We start from the raw sequence: 22,770 nt of genomic DNA on the forward strand, positions 1-22,770 counted from the left end.
ATGCATGTAGAAGTTCCCAAACAATGGACTTCTGTGTACCAATCCCAGTCCATAAGTAGGGAGAATGAAAAGAAAAACTTCCTTTTGGTCAACTAACACCAATGGTGACACTCACAAATGTGGAAAGTTGAGTGCAAAAGTCTGTTCCCTAACTCAAATGGGGGATGGAAACCATGGTCTCTCCTGGCCCTGGCAAAGTGCAATTGTGTTCGCAGGAAGTCTTTCCCTTGATTTCACGTATAGGGACCACCTAGACTCTGGGCATCCTAGATCTTTTTAAGAATATTTTCTCTTCTGAGTATGTAAACATGTAAGAATGGAGACGGGGAAAAATTAAGTGTGTTTAGTGATACACAGAATTTGATGAGAAGGAATGGTCTAAATATTGTTGGCCTTTAAGCAGACAGATGGTTTGGGAATTGAGGGAAAGCCCCTTTCCTTGATGCCAGTATTCTACGAAACTGCTTAAGATCAAGAGGGCATACAGTTGAAAACCTTTCTTCCCATTTGAAGAGCATTTTCCTCCAGCATCCTTGGAAAAGGTCATTGTTTTCCCCCTACTTGTTTCTCTATCAAGTGTGGAAATGGTTAGATATCAAGAAGGTAGACAGCAGTTGCTTCGTGTCACTGACTCCTTTCATGGATTACTTAAGTACTGCAGCAATCTATTTCGTGTTGGGTTGATACTTGTGACTACAGGCTCTGTTGGCAAATTTTCTTTCAATTCCTGTTAGCATAGCACAGGCAAGCTATATTTAAACTATATTAATGCTGACATGCCACTAATGTAGCATACCATAAAACAGCACTGAAAATGTAGCTGCCTTGCAACATGGACTTTTTGAATCTTCTACTGAACAGTATGCATCAGTTTATACTCCTTTCTCCTGTAGTACTCTGTAGTCAAACATAAAGAAAATTGCAGCTTTCACTTCTAGGAAACCAAGCTGTCTCTCTAGATTATTTGGTTCTGCACTCAGTACTATACAAATATACATAGTTTCATCACAATAAAGCTCACCGTTTGAAGTATTCTTTCAAGCAAAGCCAGATTCCTATTAATCTTTGGCCTATATAACTCATAACTGTTATTTTTATTTACATAAAAGTAAAAGATCATCATGAAAGAATGTAAAATATTGAACTCTTCAAATTGCTCTTAATTGCTTGTAACCAGGAGATGTTTATAAACAGGAAATCGCTTTGAAAGAAAACACATAATTTGTGGAAAAAATTTAAATGTATTTCTTTACATTTGTCTTAAATGATTAGCAAATCTGAAATACTGGCAACACTGATTTCATAACTTTTACAGAAGTAATATCATATTTCTCTCTGATCCATCTATTTAAACTTGGCAATCCCCATATTATTATTTACTGGTGATGAAAGGAAGTAAAGATAAATGCACCATTGCTTTTTAATAAACCAATGAATAAAATTTTTGCTTTTTGTTGAAAAGCAAAGGAATGGAATCTTCTTGTACAAAAAAAGAATCTCCCCATGAAAGGACATTCTGTACTTCAATTAGTGCAATTTTGCCTTCCTTATCATATGCCCACTGTACCACCCAACTTGTGTTGTTATGATTCAAACTGTTTCTCTTTGAACACCTTCCAAATCTCTAAATGTCCTTGCAGCTTTCCTTAGTACCCTCGCTCTTGTGGCAGTTCATTACAAAGTACTTAGAGATTTAGGGTTTTTTCCATTGAAGAACAATCCAGTGACTTCAAAAATAGTTTCCTTATGAATGCTTTCAAAAATTAACCAGGGCTTAGTTCAAAACAGTAGTTGGTCATTTGTTACTGATCTGTTACAACAATTTAGAAGCAATCTCAAAACACTTGCTTCCAAATATATTCAGTAACTATTCTCACTTTACAGCAGTGGTCCCCAACCTTTCTGAGGCTGGGGACCGGCAGGGTATCGGGCCGCGCCCGCACGGACCACGCCCGCAGGCCGTGCCCCCGCGGGCCACGCCCGCGCATTGGGCCGCACCCGCGGGCCACACCCGCGCATCAGGCCGCACCCGCCCTGATTCCCTCCCCCCGCCCTCCCGCAGTAAGAAGCTTCCCGGGCCGCAAGCTTCCGGCCTGGGAAGTTTTTTACTGCGGGGGGTGGGGGGTGGGGAGAGGGAGCAGCGGCCCGGCGTCATGGCCTTCGCGGCCCGGCACCGGGCTGCGGCCCGCAGGTTGGGGACCACTGCTTTACAGGACACTCCTGATAGAATGTTGCTAAAAATCTTCCAGAATTTGTTTTAATTAAGAGACAATCAGATCATCTAGACCCTAGCTGGCAGGGGCTCATGGGAATTGTAGTCCATGGACATCTGGAGGACCACAGGTTGACTACCCCTGATCTAGACATTGCACAGAGTTCTGTACAACTTTCATCAAAAACCAAAACAGTTTTAGCAGGATTCTGGTCATCTTTTTATTGATTTTTTTCAGTACAAAATTGCATGCCAATCTGCAACAGAAATGGCAAAAATTACTCATAAAAATCTATAAGAACAAGAAGTAGCCAACAAATATTTAACCTAATGCTCTCCTGATTAATATCCATTGTATAAGCTTTTATATCACTTTGGTACAAATAATTAAATCAATTTTTCATTGTTACAAGCTCATGTGCAATTGTCTCATTTTGTTGTGAAGGCTTCAGAGCAAACTAGGGTGGGGGTCATCAACCCCCGGGCTGTGAAGGCCACAGTACCAGGCCGCTGTCAGCCACGCCTGCCTCCCCTCCACAGCGAGAAGGAAGGGAAGAGGTAGGCGCGGGCGCGGGCACCAGCACGCCAGCAATGTAAACACGAATGCGCACAGTTGCCTTGCATGCACATTTGCACCCCCTGGTGGCGATAACAGCATGTGTGACAACTGCACATGCGCAATTGCGCGCAGCTGCCGCGCGTGTGTGCGGCACCTTGGCCATTGGCTCTCTCTTCTCCCCTGGAGGTGGTCCCTGACCTCAGAAAGGTTGGGGACCACTGCACTAGGGGATCCAAAAGCAGTATATACATTCAGCTTAAAAGAAACTAGTGTTTCTTATAGGACATGAGTGAGGATGCTTAGCAAGAAATGTAAGAGTCAAACAGAAAGCTATACTCACCAATACAGTCTCCATTTGCATCTTGCTTGTATCCCATATTGCATTCACATCGATAACTGGAAACGGTTGGTATGCAGCGCCCATTTAAACAAAGGTTTGGATGATGCTTACAGATATCTATTGTTTGATTGAGTATTGCTAAAAAAAAATGAAAAACAAACCTCTATTAAAATTTAAAGGTACCAGCTTTTATAATCGCTTGTGTTTATAACATCATGTCATAACTAAAAAAAAAAAGGTTTAATACACATAAATTTCAATCATGCCACTACCTCTAGATGGTAAACAAGATTAAATTTCATTTCATGCTCCATTCATTTTAACATATAATCAACAATAGTGTCTTTTGTCTTGACAGAACACTGACATATATGCATTTTACATATGTATGTATGTATGTATGTATGTATTTTTCTTAGCTTTGGCTCAGGATGATTATTCCAGGAGGTAAAGATGAAGGAAGGTGAGGATGAGAGGAACATGGAAAGTGTGTTGTATATTTGTATCACAAAACAAATCATAGTTGCTCACTTGTAACTTAAATGTTCTGTAGTTCATAACGTTGTATTGTACTTCTTTAAATGATCACTGGACGTTCTATTAAACTCTTAGCACTTTTTCACATCTAAGAGTTTCTAAGGGTTCCTACATGGTTGAGTTCTTCTGTAGAGCTGCAAAGAGATTGTGAAGAAGAGCCATTTCTACTGCTATGGACCTGTGTCCCAGCTTCATTCCTTACAGTGGCTTGCCACTCTACCTTCACAGGACAGTGAGATCATCTTTAGTCTAACTGCAAGATTTCTTCACAATCCAGATCCTCTGGAATGGCCTATTGGGAATGGGGAAGTACAGATGGTTCCTTCTTTGCTAGTTTTTAGAAGACATTTTAATGGCTCAAATAGAAAAGATCATGCTTTTTACCTTATTCCACTCATAACACTCAGATTGCAGTCTCAATTTGCATCAATTTGCAAGAATGGTTAATTCAACACATAGAACTTCCATTCAGTTCACTGATACCAATTTCATTGCTTTGTTATTAGCATTTTAAAAGGGGAACATTGCTTTTTTAAAGGACAGATCTTTTCTCAATGGAAATGCTAATAACAAAAGAGACCACAGCTTCTAATTGTGAAACCCTGTGGAGGTTCACGGATTGTATAACCAAAGTCAAATCAAGCCCACACAATAGTGCTTTGGGGACACAATACAACATATGGTCTCCATCTTATCCATTTCTGTTAGAATTCTTTTTGCCGAATTTCTGGGCTATTTCTGGGCATGGTAGTATTTATATGCCAAGTATTGACATATCTAATTCTCAACATGGATGCATCTGCAGATACTCAAATCCAGAGACTAGATACATGGATGGACAAGACATATCTTCCTACAAATCTGAGAAAAGCTTGAGGTTTGGAGAAAAATCTGAAATCTAAAAAAACCCCAGAACTTTGTACAGTTTATGAAAAGTCTTATTTTTTAAAAAGCAGATAGCCCTCTAAGTATTTGAAAGGTTGTCACTTGGAGGAGGGCAGGATGCTGTTTCTGTTGGCTGCAGAGGAGAGGACACGCAGTAATGGGTTTAAACTTCAAGTACAACGATATAGGCTAGATATCAGGAAAAAAATTTTCACAGTCAGAGTAGTTCAGCAGTGGAATAGGCTGCCTAAGGAGGTGGTGAGCTCCCCCTCACTGGCAGTCTTCAAGCAAAGGTTGGATACACACTTTTCTTAGATGCTTTAGGATGCTTAGGGCTAATCCTGCGTTGAGCAGGGGGTTGGACTAGATGGCATGTATGGCCCCTTCCAACTCTATGATTCTATGTGAGGAAGAGAAAGTTGTCCTTTGGCCATGGTCAGTTAACTGAGCATTCTGAATAATCAAGTGCCAGATAACACAGTTTTTAATGACTATAGCATTTATGAGCTATATACATATATCATATTGGAAAGTGGGTAGGGAGAAAATGTTCACATCTGACAAATGAAAAGTTACACTGTTTCCACAAGTACAAATATGAAAATATGAAAAGAAACACAGCCACATGGTAGCACATAACTTCAAACAGAAAAAGATGGATACATAAACTTATTTACCACACGACCAAAAATGAAATAATGTGACAACTTACTTAGCCCTGTTATGATGGGGCCATTTCCCGTGGGGCCCAGACCTCCAGTCCCTACACCAATCCCACCCACACCTGGAGAAAAGCCATTTCCTCCAGGAATAGGGATGAATCCTGTTCCACCTGGGCCATATCCATTTCCATTTCCACCAGGAAGGAAGCCATTTGCTCCTGTGCCACCAGGTCTGGGACCACCTACAGCTGGAATGCCATCGACACAAAGTCTGCGATATTCATCTATTAAAGGGAACCACAAGCATAAAGAGGCATCATGGTACTGTTTAATAAAGAGAGAAATATATGTAAGTGTGTTTATTTGGAAAATATTCTAAAATTTACTCTTATTTCAAAAACTGAATGTAAATGCTTTCAGTACAATTGGTTTTGAGTATAAACAACCCTTGTAAATCTAGCATATTATTATGTTTACATTTAGGTACATTTCTTACAAATTCTGAAATAAATTCAGGAGGACATTCTATCCACTTACAGCCTTAGAACAAGTGCAGAAAAGGGCAACTAAATAATTAAGGGGATGGAACACCTTTGCTATGAAGAAAGGTTAAAGATCTTAGGGGTCTTTAGCTTGGAGAAATTACAATTGAGAGGTGACTGGATGGGCCATTGGCATTATCCAACATGGCTTCTCTTATGTTCACTAAATGTAACTTCATCCTACTATTGAACTAGAACTTTGAATGTCCAAATCCCTGCTCTGGTACAAAGCCTATCAGGTGACCCTTTGCCAATCACTCTAACCTACATCACAGGGCTGTTGCTACTCTAATCTCACTCAGCAAAGGGATGAATAAAAATTAGACAGGCAGACAGAAGCAAAATCTCTAGTACTGTACTCTGGAAGTTCAAATTAGTGTAAGGAAATTAAATGGTAGCTTTGTGTTTCAATAAACATGAATATGAATGCCTCAAAAGAATAAAAATTGCTTCCAACAATTGAGAAGATACTGAGTCTAAATAAGAAACAACCAGGTTGTTAAGCTGAAATTGATTAAAACTATTTCTTTTCTTCAAGCTGGATTTTAAAACAAGTGAGATATTATTCTAATAATCAAAGGGACATCTAATGATATTATCCCAAAGGGGCATCTAAAGACACTCACCAGAGCCTCTGACAGGACACATCTCTGGAATGGATCCAAGTGCCCAGCAACGCCCAGATTCACAGCAACACTGCAATTTGGTAAATCTCCCTGGAAGTTCTTGTGCACAGCGGCCATTCACCAAGCTAGAGAAACATGTTCCTGCTCTTTGATCTGGATATTGATAATGAGAAAAAATAATAGATTGTTTGGATGAGACATTTAAACATTTTTTTCCTAATGTAAGGATCGCGTTTAAAGAAACCATGTAAATAAATGTAAAATAAATCAATATAGAAAAGAACACTTGTGTCTACAATTATTTTAGCTATCACGGATGTTCATTTTTTCATTTTGATTTGTTTTTAGAAATGTTATGATTGTTCCTGCATTCATTGATTTATGTTTTTCTATTGGTTTTAAAGATTTTAATACATTTTAACCGGATACACAGCTCAGTGGTTTCTTATTTTCCACTGAATTTCAATAAAGGGATTCTCCTTTTCAAATTTCAGGAATAATGGAATAGAGCTTTACAAGCAATTTTAATTCTCATTTGCAGAGTGGGCAGAAGCCCCCTCTGACACTTTCATTATAGAGAAGATACAGGATAGCATTTGGATTCAAAAATAGGAAAAGCACACAGTGAGTACATGGGATCGCATGTGATGGGAAGAACAGAGAAAGATGGACAGGCAGGCAGGATAACAGCACTGTGTGTCTGAGAGGGAAGGGTCAAAAAAGGAAGAGAGATTAACAATAGTTTCAAATGAGTAGCCGCATTGGTCTAAAGTAGCACAGTAAAATCAGAGTCCAGTGGCACCTTTAAGACCAACAAAGATTTATTCAAGGCGTGAGCTTTCGAGTGCAAGCACTCTTCCTCAGACTAAGAACTGACTATCATAACAGTAGGAATATATAAGCAAAAGTTAATTCTGTTACATTAGTAAACTGTGTCACAGCATCCAAACACAGCCACATGATGACTCCCTGCCAAACCAGCCAATCAAACCCCTCGAACCCATTTGTAGTTCACAAAGACATATCAGAAATAAAACTGCCAAAACCAGTGATCCACGGCTCACACCCTACTATTTACTGCCGGCCCCATCTGTCTCCATACCAGTGTGAAACTTTCTTACAAGTAGAAGCTAAACTGGCAGCTATCTTGTCCTGGGACCAGAAAATAGAAATCAAAATTACATTATATATTACTAACAGTCACATAATCCCAATTAAAATAAATTGTGAGGAATGTGGATACACAAGTTACATAAGGTTAGCATGCATAGTAAGATTAAAAAAAACCTTTGTGCTTGTTGAATCCAGGGTATGTCAAAGTACAAAGTGTTGTAATAACTTGCATTTCTGAAATCTCCCTTTCTAGCCTGTTCTTGAAGTTTCTTTGTAATAAAACAACTACTTTCAGGTCCATCATAGCAGTGGTCCGCAACCTTTTACAGGCTGTGGACCGGCGGCAGCAGGGAGGGCGATTGCCCGGCCGCGCATGCCACGCATGCATGTGCCATGCACTGCCAAAAACACGCATGTGCAGCACTTTTGCGCATGTGTGCATGCACAAAAGTGCCACACATGTGCTTTTCTGGCCATGCATGGCACATGTGCTCATGCGTGGCCAGGCCACGCATGCACATTGTGCGTGTGCGGCCCTGCTTCCCTCTCCCCCCCTCCCACAGTAAGAAGCTTGCCAGGCCGAAAGCTTGCGGCCTGGGAAGTTTCTTACTGCGGGGGGGGGGGGAGAGGGAGCTGCGGCCCGGTGCCAGGGCCTCCGCGGCCCGGTGGTTGGGGACCACCGCCTTATAGAATGTCCTGGAAAGTTGAAGTGTTCCCCTACAAATGCTGCCATATATACTCCAATGCCACAATTACTGGACCTAACAACGTCACCTATACCATCAAAGGCTTATACACCTGCTCATCTTCAAACTTGGTATATGCCATCAAGTGCCAACAATGTCCCTCTGTTCTCTACCTAGGGCAAACAGGTCAAACCCTCCGCTAAAGAATTAATGGACACAAGTCTGACATCAAAAGCCACAAGACTGAAAAACCTGTAGGGGAACACTCCAACCTTCCAGGACTTGTATATTATTTTCCAGACTAGAATAGGGTCACTGCACAACAACAAAAAAAGAAGTGTAGGCAATATTGAATCTGCAATAGACCTAACACCAGAAAAGAGGTGTGTGTGCACACGTGTGTATGTGTGTGCACAAATGTGGAGAGGGCACTAGGGATGTGGCCTGGGAGACAAGTGGGCGGTAGTTTGAGAGCCACTGAAAATCAAATTATCTCCTTGAATACACATAAATAGAAACAAAATATCAGTATTGTGAGACAGGAAAAGGCTAGCAAATTAATAGAATGCATACCAGATTAAAAGTGCCAGGTAGGCAAAAATCAAGGATTACGGAAATGGCTGACTTCTAGCTTTCAGAATTCAGACCTCTCAACTGCACTTACCAATGCAGTGTGAACCATCTGTAGATGTCACAAAGCCACGTGGACAGAGGCAAAAGTAACTTCCAACGGTATTAGAGCACTCGCCAGCATCACAAATTCCTGGAATAAGGCTGCACTCATTAATATCTATAGAGAGGAGAAGAAGAACATTGTTGTATAATTTTTATTTCAAATATCACTTAATATATGCATTTGAAATACTATGATCCAGGAAGTTTACATCACAGTAGTAAAATTTGCTAAGTATTGGACTGCTTCATCTTAGTTCTTGTATTTCCTGTTTCCTCTCTTTAAAAAGGGGGCAAGTAGAGATTCAAAGAGGCAGGGTTGGAGCCTAAAGATCTGCACTACTTAATTGCGATTTAACTATGAAATGATTAGTATGTGCAATTAAATACTATGCATTCTAAGTCATGTTACTATTCCAGTATAAGACAGACAATAGCCAACATTTCAATTTCTGGTTAATCCCAACATAGAAAGACCTCCCACCACAGGCTTGGAATAACTTGATTTAGAATGTCAGTGGAGCTATGGGAAGGGAATAGCAATAGATAATTTTAAACTTTTTTTTTTTAAAGGTTGGTGTTACTGTTAAAATTACTGTAAGCCACCCTGAGCCTGCTTGCAGGGGGGAACAGCCTATACCATGAAATCTAATAATATATTAATAATAACAATAACATAGCAAAAAGGCTTCCTGATATTTTTGAATCCTGTACATTTTAATCTGATAATTATAATTAACACTGAGAATCAGATCAGGAGGCTCATTCTCAGTTCTCTGCATGCAATGTGTTCACACTACCTAGAAAAGGGAGACACATGGGGAAAAAAACAGCTAGTTCTGCAGCCAATCTGATCCCAGTGAGGGATTAGCAGAGCTTCCCTTTCCTCTCCCATATGAGGAGTAGGATGGGTGGGGGTACCTCCTTCGGGAGCTGTAAAATCAGACCACTTTGTCCAATTCCCCTGAAACTTGTTGTGTGTGGGGATCTTCAGTTGAGAGGGAGAACATGTTCATTGAAATTTGGGTGTCATTTGGTGAAAAAAATAGCCACTTTGAAAATCTGCCGTTTTCCTGCCATTTTTGTCTATAGGAAACAACTGAGAGAAGGATGTTTGGGGCACCTTCTTCAGAGGAGCTGTAAAATGATAGCTTTTTGTTCAGACACTTACAACTGGGGTATTCTTTAGTAGAGAAGGATTACTATATTAGCTGAAAGTTTGGTGACATTTGGACCGTTTATGCACTGGGAACTTCACTGCCCCAGCTCTTGTGCAGGAACACAAATTGGGGACGGATGAGGTACACCAGGCCAAATGCTCCCCCATGTGGGTGCAGGAAGAGGTGGGGTAACCTGCCATGACTGAAACTCCAGCCTGCAGCCCGGCATGAAACCTCCAGTGCGTAAATGGTCTTAGTGAAAAAACAGCTGCTCCAGAAAACCTGCCATTTCCTCCATAGGGAATAATGGGCAGACATCTGTTTTGACTAATGAAAATAGAAATCTGTCTCCAGTCAGTTAATGAAAGTGATAATCTTGTCCTTTCTAAAATTATGATGCACAATAAAATAATTTTCATATGCACACTCTTAGGTTATACAGCTGCATCATTTCTAATACCTGTTATAATTTTATGGTGACTTCTGGTACATGAAAATAATTTTTCATAAAAACTATCAACATTTAAAAAATGTCAGCTTTCAGGTTTTGTAACACATTTGGAGATAAGCCCAAGTTTAAAGTGATATTCATTTTGTTCAGGTTTAAGCCAAGTTTCCATAAACCTTGAACTAACGTGTTTTCAATTTCAAAGCTACATGAAACTCTGTGGGGTTTTCATGTCTCAATCTATGACCAGATAATTTCCCTTCAGCTGTCTTTTAAGTTGGAAAACTAAGAGTATTGTCCTCATAAAACAAAAGAAGCTCTCAGATCCTTTAACCTATTTCATTTCTCACTTGAAAGGTATTCAGAAGTTGCAGCCGGTGCAGAATGCCTCCTAGAACATATTACATTAATATGTTTGCAGTGGTTTCCTACAGCAACACAAATCCATGTGTTGGGTTTTAAACTCTAAAGTGTTAAACAGATTGGTGCCTGTAGAATTTAAAGACCACTACTTCATGAATGTCTTTGTTTTTGTACTGAGCTATCAGAAAGATGAATGGCATATTGATACTGAGGTATATTTAAGATATTATTCTTCTTGTCTTTTTTAATTTCCAAGAGCCCCCAAATACAGAATTATATCCATGCACTTATCTATTTCTTCTGGCATCTCAGTGTGGTTTGAGACAACTCTAGCTGTATTAGGGAAAACTGTAATTTTTATGATTCTTCCTTAACATAATTGGAATTTGTCTAAAAACCAAAGGTGCCATCTTATTTAAACAACTAACAATGCTTATATTAGACATGCTAGGAGATCCCTGATTGCTACCTTCCAGCTGCTTATACTTCCCCAATTCAGATAGGAGTACATGAGGAACAGAGAGAGAGTTCAGTTCCTCTCTTCCACCATTCTTGAACAAGATGTTAGAAATTGATGGAATGGTAATAAACAAAATGATTACAACCTTCTAATTGATCATACAATTATTGAAAATCAACTTTAGTTCCATATTGATTTCTCTTTCTCTATTAAGAAATGTTGTTTGTTGTATAACCTTTCACCCACAATGGAAGTGTCTTCCACCTATGCCAAGATATTATGTTTTGACTAAGATTCTTGGTCACTGTATCTTTACATTCTTGATGGAATAATGTTTGGCATAAGTGACTGTCAAGAATGGAAGGTTGTTTAGAGAATATGCTTTGTTTAGCATAAGCTTGAAGTGATATCTGCTGACCCAGCGACCACATGTCATGTCAGGAGCTCCAGGGCTAGCCTGAAGACTTTAGGAATGGTCCTGGAGATGACTCTGAAGGAATGGCATTATTGCATTGGTCCAGGCCTCTAGACCAGCCCTATGAGGTAGTCATGAAACAGACATAACGTATACATATAAAACCCTCTTTGTTTTGCACAGGTTCGAATAAACACATGTTCTTATGACTTTTGTTTCCACTGCCGCTAAAATAAAAAAATTCATAAGAAGGTTTTCCAGTCTGGCACATACTTAGGTAACTTATGCTAGGCAAGTACCCTTGGTCCAGTGCTGATAAGACTATTAAAACCAGACAAAGAGAAAATTCACATTTATGTTACATTCTAGATTTAAAACAGTATCCCATTTGAAACGAGACCTTTTATCCATAAAATTCAAAATGATGTGATTAAAAGGTGTAGGGTGAATCTCAGTAAACTCTACTAAACTGAACTGATGGCGCGGGGAGAGCCTGAAGAAGAAATCCTCTTGGATTAGGATTGCCACCCCTCCTCCCTGCCCTGCAGTCCAAGACTGATGGAGGACAGAGAATCTGTCAGGGGACAGTTCTTTGAAGGTGACAGTCTCACCCTCCCTAACCCAGGTCTCCGTCATGCAAGCCAGGTCTACGTTCTCTGCAAAGTGTGGGTCTTATTCTTAAGTGACCTGGTATTGCACAGCATCAGTGTCAGAGGTGGGTTGATCACCTTTGCCTCTACCCTAGTGTCCAAAGGGATGGATGGAGGTTTGAGGGGGTCCAAGTATGTCTGTATCTCGGGTTCCATATAATAATGATACTTCAGCTAACTCTGGTTAGTACTGTGCAGAAAAAGGCATTTGGAAATCCTATGATGAGATAATGCAAATGAATAAAGATATAACGCTGGAAGTCAGCACCTGCCCCTCAATGGGACAACAGTCCACTACATGGAAAAAGCAGAGGTAAATGATGCAAATGAATTAAAACAGAACAGATGTTCAGTTGCCGATGGAAACATGTGCCAATTCAAAGTCCAAAGCTGTTCAAAGCATGTAATAGGAACACAGAATGTTACAAGCATAAATCAAGTGATATTTTAAATCATTTAAATGAGAAATGGAACATTGAAACATTGTAGTCCTGGGAGTGAATGAATTAAATGGGGCCTGAATAGGACATTTTCAATTAGAAAATTACAAAGTTTTTACTTGGGAAATGAAAAACACAGAAGAAATGGAGTTGCTCTAATAGTAAGGTGAGATGTAGCATAAGTAATCAGGAGCTCTAATACAAAGTCTGACTGAATAATATCAAACAGACTTCATGGGAAGCATAACCATCATTCCAGCCATAACCATCATTCCAACCATCATGCCAGCATAACCATCATTCAAGTTTACACCCAACTACAGAGGCTGAGAGCAAGAAACTAAAAGTAAGTGACCAGAAAGAAAATGATTACACACCTAAACTAAGGATAGCTGAGTAGATTTCAAAAAGTGGGAACCAAAGTATAATAATTAATGTATCTCATAAGTAAAGTGATGCTCAAAATCTTACCACAAAATCTGTTACCATATATAAGGGGGGGCTCTCCAGATGTCTGTGGATTATTGTTCTCATGAGTTTATGCCAGCATGTGCTGGCAGGTGTTCATGGGAATTCTAGTACACAAACATCTGTTCGGCCATTCCTGCCATATATGAAAGGGGAAACACCAGATGTTCGCGCTGCATTCAGAAAAGGAAGAGGCACTAGAAATCATCTTGCAAATTTGCATTGATTACTGGAGTATTGAAAAGCATTTCAAAAGAAATCAGCTTGTATTTCATTTGACTGTGTGGATCATGAAAAACTATGGTTACTTTAAAAGAAGAAGAAGAGTTGGCTCTTATATGCTGCTTTTCTCTATCCAAAGGAGTCTCAAAGCGGCTTACAGTCGCCTTCACTTTTCTCTTCCCACAACAGACACCTTGTGAGGGAGGTGAGGCTGAGAGAGCCCTGATATTACTGCTCGGTAAGAACAGCTTTATCAATGCTATGGTAAGCCCAGGGTCTCCTAACTGGTTGCATGTGGGGGAGCGCAGAATCAAACCCAGCTCGCCAGATTAGAAGTCCACACTCCTAACCATTACACCAAGCTGCCACTACAGCAGTTTGTTTAGCATAAGCATTTTTGATGCACAGAATGGTTTCCAATTGGCAAACATGTCAGATAAGGATGTATTTTATCTCCCTGCCTCTTCAATCTATATGCAGAATATAGCATATGGAAAGATGGATTAGATTTAAATGATGCTGGAGTGAATATTGGTGGAAGGAGCTTAACTTTCTGATACTGATTCCGTGCCAGCAATGCTGCTCTGTGCTAACGACAGTACCCTGAGGTGGAGCTGCATTGCCCACTGCTTCCTTTGTCCCTACAGGGGACCTTTTTCAGTGGCACACCCTTACTGCCCTGGATTTCTGCGAACCCACAATGCAGCTGGTGTGCAAAGGTTCCACTGTGTGTGTGTGTGTGTGGGGGGGTTATGTGCAGGAAGGTGGCATTGTGTAACAATACAATTCCAACTTAGTGCAAATTTTTTAAATGCCCCATTCAGCCCAGCACCACCATGAAGTGCCATAGAGACAACCGGGGCATTTTTTGTCCCTGCCTCGCTGCCATAAGTAAGTAGAAGCCTGGCCTGTAACACATCCTTAAGTGTTACATGCAATCACTATACTCCATTACTATGTATAGATATGAAAGTTGGACAGTGAAGAAAGCTGACAGGAAGAAAGTGCATTAATTTGAAATGCTGTGCTGGAAAAGATATCATGGACTGTAAAATATATATTTGTGGGTTCTAGATCAAATCAAGCCTGAACTCTTGTTTGAAACTAAAATGACAAAACTGAGGCTATCATTACTCACATTATGGGAAGACAAGACTACTGGAAAAGATAATAATGCTAGAAAAGGTTGGATGCAGCAGGAAAAGAGGAAAACCTAGGTGTTAGTTGCTTTTATTCCAACACCAGGTCGATTCAGTCCCTGCCCTCTACACAGAATGCGATTTCTGTTTTGATTTGGGGTGATTTAAATTTTCCTTCTGCAGCAAGAAGGATTGATCGGAGTGACCCTACCTTTATTGTGCGATATCTTAGAGTGCTTTTAATAAATCAATATATTTTAAAATCACATTGTTTTGAATCTGGCTTCTCCTCTGTGGTAGAGAACCCATGATTGGCCACAGGTGGTCATGTGACAAACTTGCCTTAAAGGAGAAGCCCCTAATTTCTCTCAACTTCTGTCGGCCTTGGATTTTCTTCTTACCTTATTTGATCCTCCCCTCCCCCTTCAAGAAAAGAAAGGATTTTTTCCTCCCTCCTCTGACTTCTTGGATACTCTCCCCCCTTCAAGAAAACAAAGAAAGAGTCTCCATTTGCCCCCCCCTTTCTGAGCCTCCCTAACCACGTGCAGAATACTCTAGTTCAAAGTGATCTGAATTCAACAGGATTGACAATGGAATAAACAAAGTGCAGACTCTGCCCTAGAGTAACAGTGAAATAAATAAATAAATCTGCCTTTACATTAAAATACAGATTTAATCTTATAGAAACCAAAATGCATTTCATTTTGATATTAATTTATGATAAACCAAGTAATAGGCCATTGATAAAAAAAAATATTTGTCATAGTTCCATTGAACTTCAGCCAACCTTTAGGCCTTTGATAACCAGATTCTGATAATTAAGCTTCAAACTAGGTAGAATTATTTTCTGCTGATTAAAGGGAACTTGCAAAGGTTTAGTGATTTCTTAATAATCTCCCCCTTCAAGAAAACAAAGAGTCTCCATTTGCCTCCCCCCCTCTTCTGAGCCTCCGTAACCACGTGCCGAACAATTTTCTGTTTCAATGGGGAGGGGGGGAGGAAGACTCGAATTCAAAACGATCTGAATTCAACAGGATTGACAATGGAATAAACAAAGTAAGTACAGACTCTGCCCTAATGTGAAATGGACTGACACAATAAGGGAAGCCATGTCCCTCAGCATGGAATATCAGAGCAATGCTAGTAATTATAAGATGTCTTGGAAGTTATTGATTTATAGGGCTGCCTTAAATTGGAAGTGACTTGATGGTACCTAACACATACACATAGAGAGATTTTAAAGGCTGAGATGAAGTTTAAATACTTCAAAATATTGTATTAGTTTTTTAATGTTGCAATTCTTCCTGAGTTTTTAAAAATTGTTTAATTATTTCACTAATAATGAAAAAAAGATACATATGAGTCACGGATGATTGTTGTTGTTAGTTGCGAAGTCGTGTCCAACCTATCGTGACCCCATGGACAATGATCCTCCAGGCCTTCCTGTCCTCTACCATTCCCCGGAGTCCATTTAAGTTCACACTGACTGCTTCAGTGACTCCATCCAACCACCTGATTTTCTGTCGTCCCCTTCTTCTTTTGCCCCCAATCGCTCCCAGCATTAGGCTCTTCTCCAAGGAGTCCATCCTTCTCATGAGGTGACCAAAGTATTTGAATTTCATCTTCAGGATCTGGCCTTCTAAAGAGCAGTCAGGGATGATCTCCTCTAGGACTGACTGGTTTGTTCGCCTTGCAGTCCAAGGGACTTGCAAGAGTCTTCTCCAGCACCAGAGCTCAAAAGCCTCAATTCTTTGATGCTCAGCCTTCCTTATGGTCCAACTTTCACAGCCATACATTGCAACTGGGAAGACCATAGCCTTGACTAGACGCAGGGTTTGGTTGGCAGGGTGATGTCTCTGCTTTTTAGGATGCTGTCTAGATTTGCCATAGCTTTCCTCCCCAGGAGCAAGCGTCTTTTAATTTCTTTGCTGCAGTCCCCATCTGCAGTGATCTTGGAGCCCGGGAAAATAAAATCTGTCACTATCTCAATTTCTTCCCCATCTATTTGCCAGGAATCGAGAGGTCCGGATACCATGATCTTCGTTTTCTTGATGTTGAGTTTTAAGTCAATTTTTGCACTCTCCTCCTTCACCCACATCAAGAAGCTCTTTAGTTCCTCTTCGCTTTCTGCCATTAGAGTGGTATCATCTGCATATCTGAGGTTGTTGATATTTCTCCCTACATTCTTAATCCCAATTTGTGTCTCATCTAACCCTGCCTTTCTCATGATGTGCTCCCCCTACAAGTTAAATAGGCAAGGCGACAGTATACAGCCTTGCCAAATTCCTTTCTCAATTTTAAACCAATCAGTGATTCCATGCCTGGTTCTCACAGTTGCTTCTTGATCTGCATATAGGTTTCTCAAGAGACAGATAAGATGCTCTGGTATTCCCATCTCTTTAAGAACTTGCCACAATTTGTTGTGCTCCACACAATCCAAGGCTTTAGCATAGCCAATGAAGCGGAAGTAGATGCTTATCTGGAACTCCCTAGCTTTCTCCATGATCCAGCGTATGTTGGCAGTTTGATCTCTAATTCTTCTGTCTCTTTGAAATCCTGCCTGTACTTCTGGAAGTGCTTGGTCCACATATTGCTGGAGCCTAGCGTGTAGGATTTTGAGCATAACTTTGCTAGCCTGAGAAATGAGTGCAATGGTGCGGTAGTTTGAACATTCTTTGGCATTGCCCTCCTTTGGGATTGGAATGTAAACTGACCTTTTCCAATACTCTGGCCACTGTTGAGTTTTCCAAATTTGCTGACATATTAAGTGTAGCACTTTTACTGCAGCGTCTTTTAAGATTTTGAATAGTTCAACTGGAAAGCTGTCACCTCCACTAGCTTAATTGTTGCTCAGACTTCTGAAGGCCCATTTGACTTCACATTCCAGGATGTCTGGCTCCAGGCCAGTGACTACCCCATCATGGTTATCATGGATGTTAAGCTCGCTCTTGTATAGTTCTTCTGTATAATTTTGCGACCGTTTTAAAATCTCTTCTGCTTCTATTAGATCTCTACCATTTTGGTCCTTTATCATACCCATCTTTGCATGAAACGTGCTCTTCATATCTCCAATTTTCTTGAAGAGATCTCTGATCCTCCCCATTCTATTGTTTTCTTCTATTTGTTTGCCCTGTTTATTTAAGAAGGCATTCTTATCTTTTCTAGCGATTCTTTGGAATTCTCCATTCAGTTCTCTTTCTTCCTTGCCTTTCACTTCCCTTCTCTTCTCAGCTATTTGTAGCTTCTCAGCTATTTGTAAAGCTTCCTCAGACAGCCATTTTGCTTTTTTGCATTTCTTTTTCTTTGGGATGGTTTTAGTTGCTACCTCTTATACAATGTTGAGAACCTCTGTCCATAGTTCTTCAGGCACTCTGTCTATCAGATCTAATTCCTTAAATCTGTTTTTCACCTCTACTGTATATTCGTCAGGGATATGATTTAGTTCATACCTGAGTGCCTAGTGCTTTCCCCTACTTTCTTCAATTTAAGCGTAAATTTTGCAACAAGAAGCTGATGATCTGAACCACTATCAGCTCTTGGTCTTGTTCTCACTGACTGTATAGAACTTCTCCATCTTTGGCTGCAGAGCACATAGTCAATCTGATTTCTGTTTTGAATGTCTGGTGTTGCCCATGTGTAGAGTTGTCTCTTGGGTTGTTGGAAAAGAGTGTTTGCTATGACCACTGTATTCTCTTGGGAACTCAGAAGTTGAGCTGTATAATAAAATATTATAAAAACAGTAATTATTTATTGTGGTGCACAGTTTAAAAACAGAAAACTACATAAAAACTATACAGAACTAACTGTATAGCTGAGTGTAGCTGAGTGGGGTCTGTAGATTATGGCTCCAACCAATATGTAATTTTTTTTGACTTTTTGGAGACCACCTCCTTTGGCATAGGCCTAGGCTCACCACTCTTCGCTATCATATAATTCTGTGCTGAGAGTGTATCTCATGTGCATTAGAAAAAAAAGCTGTGATAGCTGTGATAGCTTTTTTTTTCTAACGCACACGAGATACACTCTCAGAATTATATGATAGCTACACTTTATAATTAGTTCAGACTTTGTATATAGAGTGTATTTTTATAATTCTGACCACTGAAGAAGACCGAGTAGGGTCGAAACGCGTTTGGTTTTATGTGCAGTTAGTTCTGTATAGTATGTATGTAGTTTTTATTCTGTTTTTAAAATGTGCACCACAATAAATAATTACTGTTTTAATAATATTTTATTGTACAGCTCAACTTCTGAGTTCCCACTTGTAAAAGTTCGGTTGTGTTCCTTTTTTGGTTTTGGTTTTCCACTGTATTCTCTTGACAAAATTCTGCCAGCCTGTGTCCTGCTTCATTTTGTACTCCAAGGCCAAACTTGCCTGTTATCCCGGTTGTCTTTTGGCTTCCTACTTTAGCATTCCAATTCCCCATGATGAGAAGCACATCATTTTTTGGTGTTGCTTCTAGAAGGTGTTGTAGGGCAGTGGTCCCCAACCTTTATTAGGCTGGGGACCGGCAGGGCATCGGGCCGCGCCCGCGGGGACCGCGCCCGCGCGGGCCACGCCCACGCTTCTGGCCGCGCCCGCGAGCCGCGCCCGCGGATCGGGCCGCGCCCGCGAGCCGCGCCCGCGGGTCGGGCTGCGCCCGCGAGCCACGCCCGCGGATCGGGGCCGCGCCTGCGAGCCACGCCCGCGGATCGGGCCGCGCCCGCGGATCCGGCCGCGCGGGCGCGGCCTGCACGGGCGCAGCCCGGCCCTGATTCCCTCTTCCCGCCCTCCCGCAGTAAGTAGCTTCCCGGGCCGCAAGCTTGCGGCCTGGGAAGTTTTTTACTGCGGGGGGGGGCAGGGAGAGGGAGCTGCGGCCCGGCACCATGGCCTTCGCGGCCCGGCGCCGGGCCGCGGCCCGCAGGTTGGGGACCACTGTTGTAGGGCTTTCCTAGAACTGGTCAATGTCATCCTCTTCAGCAGCAGTGGTTGGGGCATTACTGTGATGTTGAATGGTTTGCCTTGGATTCAAACTGAGATCATTCTGTCATTTTGGGGATTGTATCCCAAGACTGCTTTTCCTACTCTTTTATTGATTATGATGATGATGGCTACTCCATTTCTTCTGAGAGATTCTTGCCCACAGAAGTATACCTGATGGTCACTGAATTAAATTCACCCATTCCTGTCCATTTTAGTTCACTGATTCCTAAAATGTTGATGTTCAGTCTTGTCACCTCTTGTTTGACCACATCCAGCTTGCCTTGATTCATGGATCTGATGTTCCAGGTTCCTGTGGAATAAAATAAAGCATCGGACTGTCTTTTCACCTCCAGTTACCTCTACAACTGAGCATCCTTTCAGCTTTAGCCCAGTCACTTCATTCATTCTGGTGCTACTCGTACTATCCATCTGCTCATCCCCAGTAGCATATTGGACACCTTCTGACCTGAGGGGCTCATCTTCCGGAATCATATTGTTTTGCCTTTTGGTACTATCCACAGAGTTTTCATGGCAAAGATACTGGATTGGTTTGCCATTTCCTTCTCCAGTGGATCACCTTTTGTCAGAGCTCTCTGCTATGACCTTTCTGTCTTGGATGGCCCTACATGGCATAGCTCATAGCTTCCCTGAGCTACGCAAGCCCCTTCACCACAACAAGGCAGAGATCCTTGAAGGGGATTATTAAGAAATCACTAAACCTTTGCAAGTTCCCTTTAATCTAAGAATATTATAATAAACTGACAACTTTGGTTACAAGAGTACAAACTTTAAGAACCCTGTAGATCTACAGGAAAAAGACCAGGGCACTTGTTCTATTAAGTTTTGGTAGGTTTTGTGCACTCATGTTATTTAAACAATTTTAGTCAGCAGGATATTGACAGTGTAATGTGAATACTTATTCACACTGCTGCCAGAAAAAAGGTTTTCTTCCAGCAAGTTGAAGCACATCTGGTACTTTAAGTCTAAAAAGTGAAAAAGAAACTAAAATTGCATGACTACTAGTTTATTTTTCTTTTTCAACAAAATTGGTTAGTTAATGTCAAAGTCATACCACTCCTGTTAAAAACTGGCACCTTGCCTAAACTAGACTTTTGCCTCTTTGTAATGTTTGATCTGGCTTTACATACTGGAGGAAGGGAAGGGAGTGGGCAGAGTGCTTGCTGGTGAGATCACTTCTGTTAAAAAATTAAATAAAATCCAGATTAAAACAAAGAATCTTTTATTGACTAAGTACAGTGTGTAAATGTGCACATGTTGAGAGAGCGAGATCAATTGTGAAAGAAACCACTGAAATTTAGCATCACATCCATATTTCATAAATTATGGTACAGAGAAATTGCACTTAATCTTTGAGGTATTGGTACAAATAGCATACAAATAGAGAAATTGCACTTAATCTTTGAGGTATTGGTACAAATAGCATACAAATAGAAGAAAGAAAAGAGCCAATAAAGAAAACAGATATGCTTTACTATATAGGAATTTAATTTTGATGCTGGTTCAGCAGATTGATATGAAAGAATTCTGTACAATGAATAAACACAAACTCTAAGGTAAAGGTAAAGGTATCCCCTGTGCAAGCACCGAGTCATGTCTGACCCTTGGGGTGACGCCCTCTAGCGTTTTCATGGCAGACTCAATACGGGGTGGTTTGCCAGTGCCTTCCCCAGTCATTACCGTTTACCCCCCAGCAGCCAGCTGGGTACTCATTTTACCGACCTCGGAAGGATGGAAAGCTGAGTCAACCTTGAGCTAGCTGCTGGGATCGAACTTCCAACCTCATGGGCAGACAGCTTCAAACAGCATTTCTGCTGCCTTACGACTCTGTGCCACAAGAGGCTCTTAGATATAGGACATGAATTAAAAAGGGGTGGTGGTTTAAGGTCTGTGGCAGCCCATAGATCAAACTTTGAACCAAATTGGCCTCACACAGACCAAACTGGTCCAGCAAACTTGGTTCCCCCTTTATGGCAATCTGTGCCTGAATAAAAGGGAGATTTCCTAGGAAAGGTCTTCTCTTTCCCCTTTTTCCTGGCCATGGTAAGCTGTGGCCAAAAGAAAGGAGGAATCACCTGATAAGAAGCTTCCCTTCCCTCTTTCTCGCAATCATGATAAGCCACAGCCAGAAGAAAAGGAGGGGGGATAACCTGGGAAAAGGCTTCCCTTCCCCCTTTCTTCTGCTCATGGGAAGGTCACACATCTAAACTGCTAAGTATTATTTTTTAAATATGTTATCTGGCACTCATGAGAAACAGAGGTTGTCAGTTTACTTGCAAATGTGGCAAATACTCAAGTTATAGCTCTGCCACCATGAGAAACTGGAAGTAACCAACCCACACCCTACTGGTAACACAGGGAGACAGCCACCACATCAGGTAAGAACCTTCTTCTTCCCCCAAACTACTGAGATGTTTCAAAAAGCAGGCAGAGAAGCAGGCCAGCTGTCCTAGAGCCCTCTGGCAAAGCTGGCTTGTAACAGCTTAAAGTAAACTTAAAGGAAAGGCAGCACTTGGCAATATCAGTTTGTAATGCCAGATGTCAATAGCCCAGTAATGGATGGAGACATCTTGCTGGAGTAAGGCATATGCAAGCCCAAGACAAAGAGGTATGGTGGCTGAGACAGAGGAGCTTGCCCTCTGCATGATGCTGCTTCACTAAGCACACCCAGTCTCGAGTCTGCTCACCAGCATTCTTTGGCATCATTATGCAGAGAAATATTATGCCTACATATTTGCATCTCCTTGATGTCCCACCCCTGAGAAGAGCTTTTCTCCTGGCACGAATGAATGCTTTCCCCTCAAAGGTCTTAGAGGGAAGATTCCACCATATCCCATACCATGCGAGACTCTGTCCGTGTGGTTCTGGTTGCCCTGACTCTGTCTCACACATTTTGTTAGATTGCCCCTTATATGAGCAGTGTCGGGATGACAGCTTTGTTGCTTTGCTGGGAAACAAGCCTTCTGTAAATCTGTAAATCTATGACCTTGCAATTTCTGCTCTCTGACAAAGACCCAGAGATAACCATTTTAGTTGCCAGAGTTTTAACTAAGCTTTTATAATATGCTGCCTACCTTGTATTTTATCTCTTATAGTTTATTTAATCATTTTAAGATCTGTTTGGTCTGTAACCCCATTTTATTATTTTGTTGAAATTTTTAAACCCTATTTTTATATGTCTTATACATTT

At 41.0% G+C, this 22,770-nt stretch overlaps 1 protein-coding gene across 3 annotated transcripts in view; it reads right to left on the reverse strand.

The window, feature by feature from the left end:
• FBN2 (fibrillin 2) overlaps positions 1-22,770 on the reverse strand; it is a 206,627-nt gene that overhangs the window by 115,799 nt on the left and 68,058 nt on the right. For all 3 annotated transcript variants that reach the window (XM_077344464.1, XM_077344463.1, XM_077344465.1), the window contains 4 exons: positions 8,827-8,952; positions 6,364-6,516; positions 5,246-5,479; positions 3,112-3,249 (listed from right to left, as the gene is read on the reverse strand). In XM_077344464.1, coding sequence (XP_077200579.1) covers positions 3,112-3,249; positions 5,246-5,479; positions 6,364-6,516; positions 8,827-8,952 — 651 coding nt within the window. The remainder of the gene's footprint in view (positions 1-3,111; positions 3,250-5,245; positions 5,480-6,363; positions 6,517-8,826; positions 8,953-22,770) is intronic.

This window comes from Paroedura picta, chromosome 7 (genome assembly GCF_049243985.1).
Source record: "Paroedura picta isolate Pp20150507F chromosome 7, Ppicta_v3.0, whole genome shotgun sequence".
NCBI lineage: Eukaryota > Metazoa > Chordata > Lepidosauria > Squamata > Gekkonidae > Paroedura > Paroedura picta.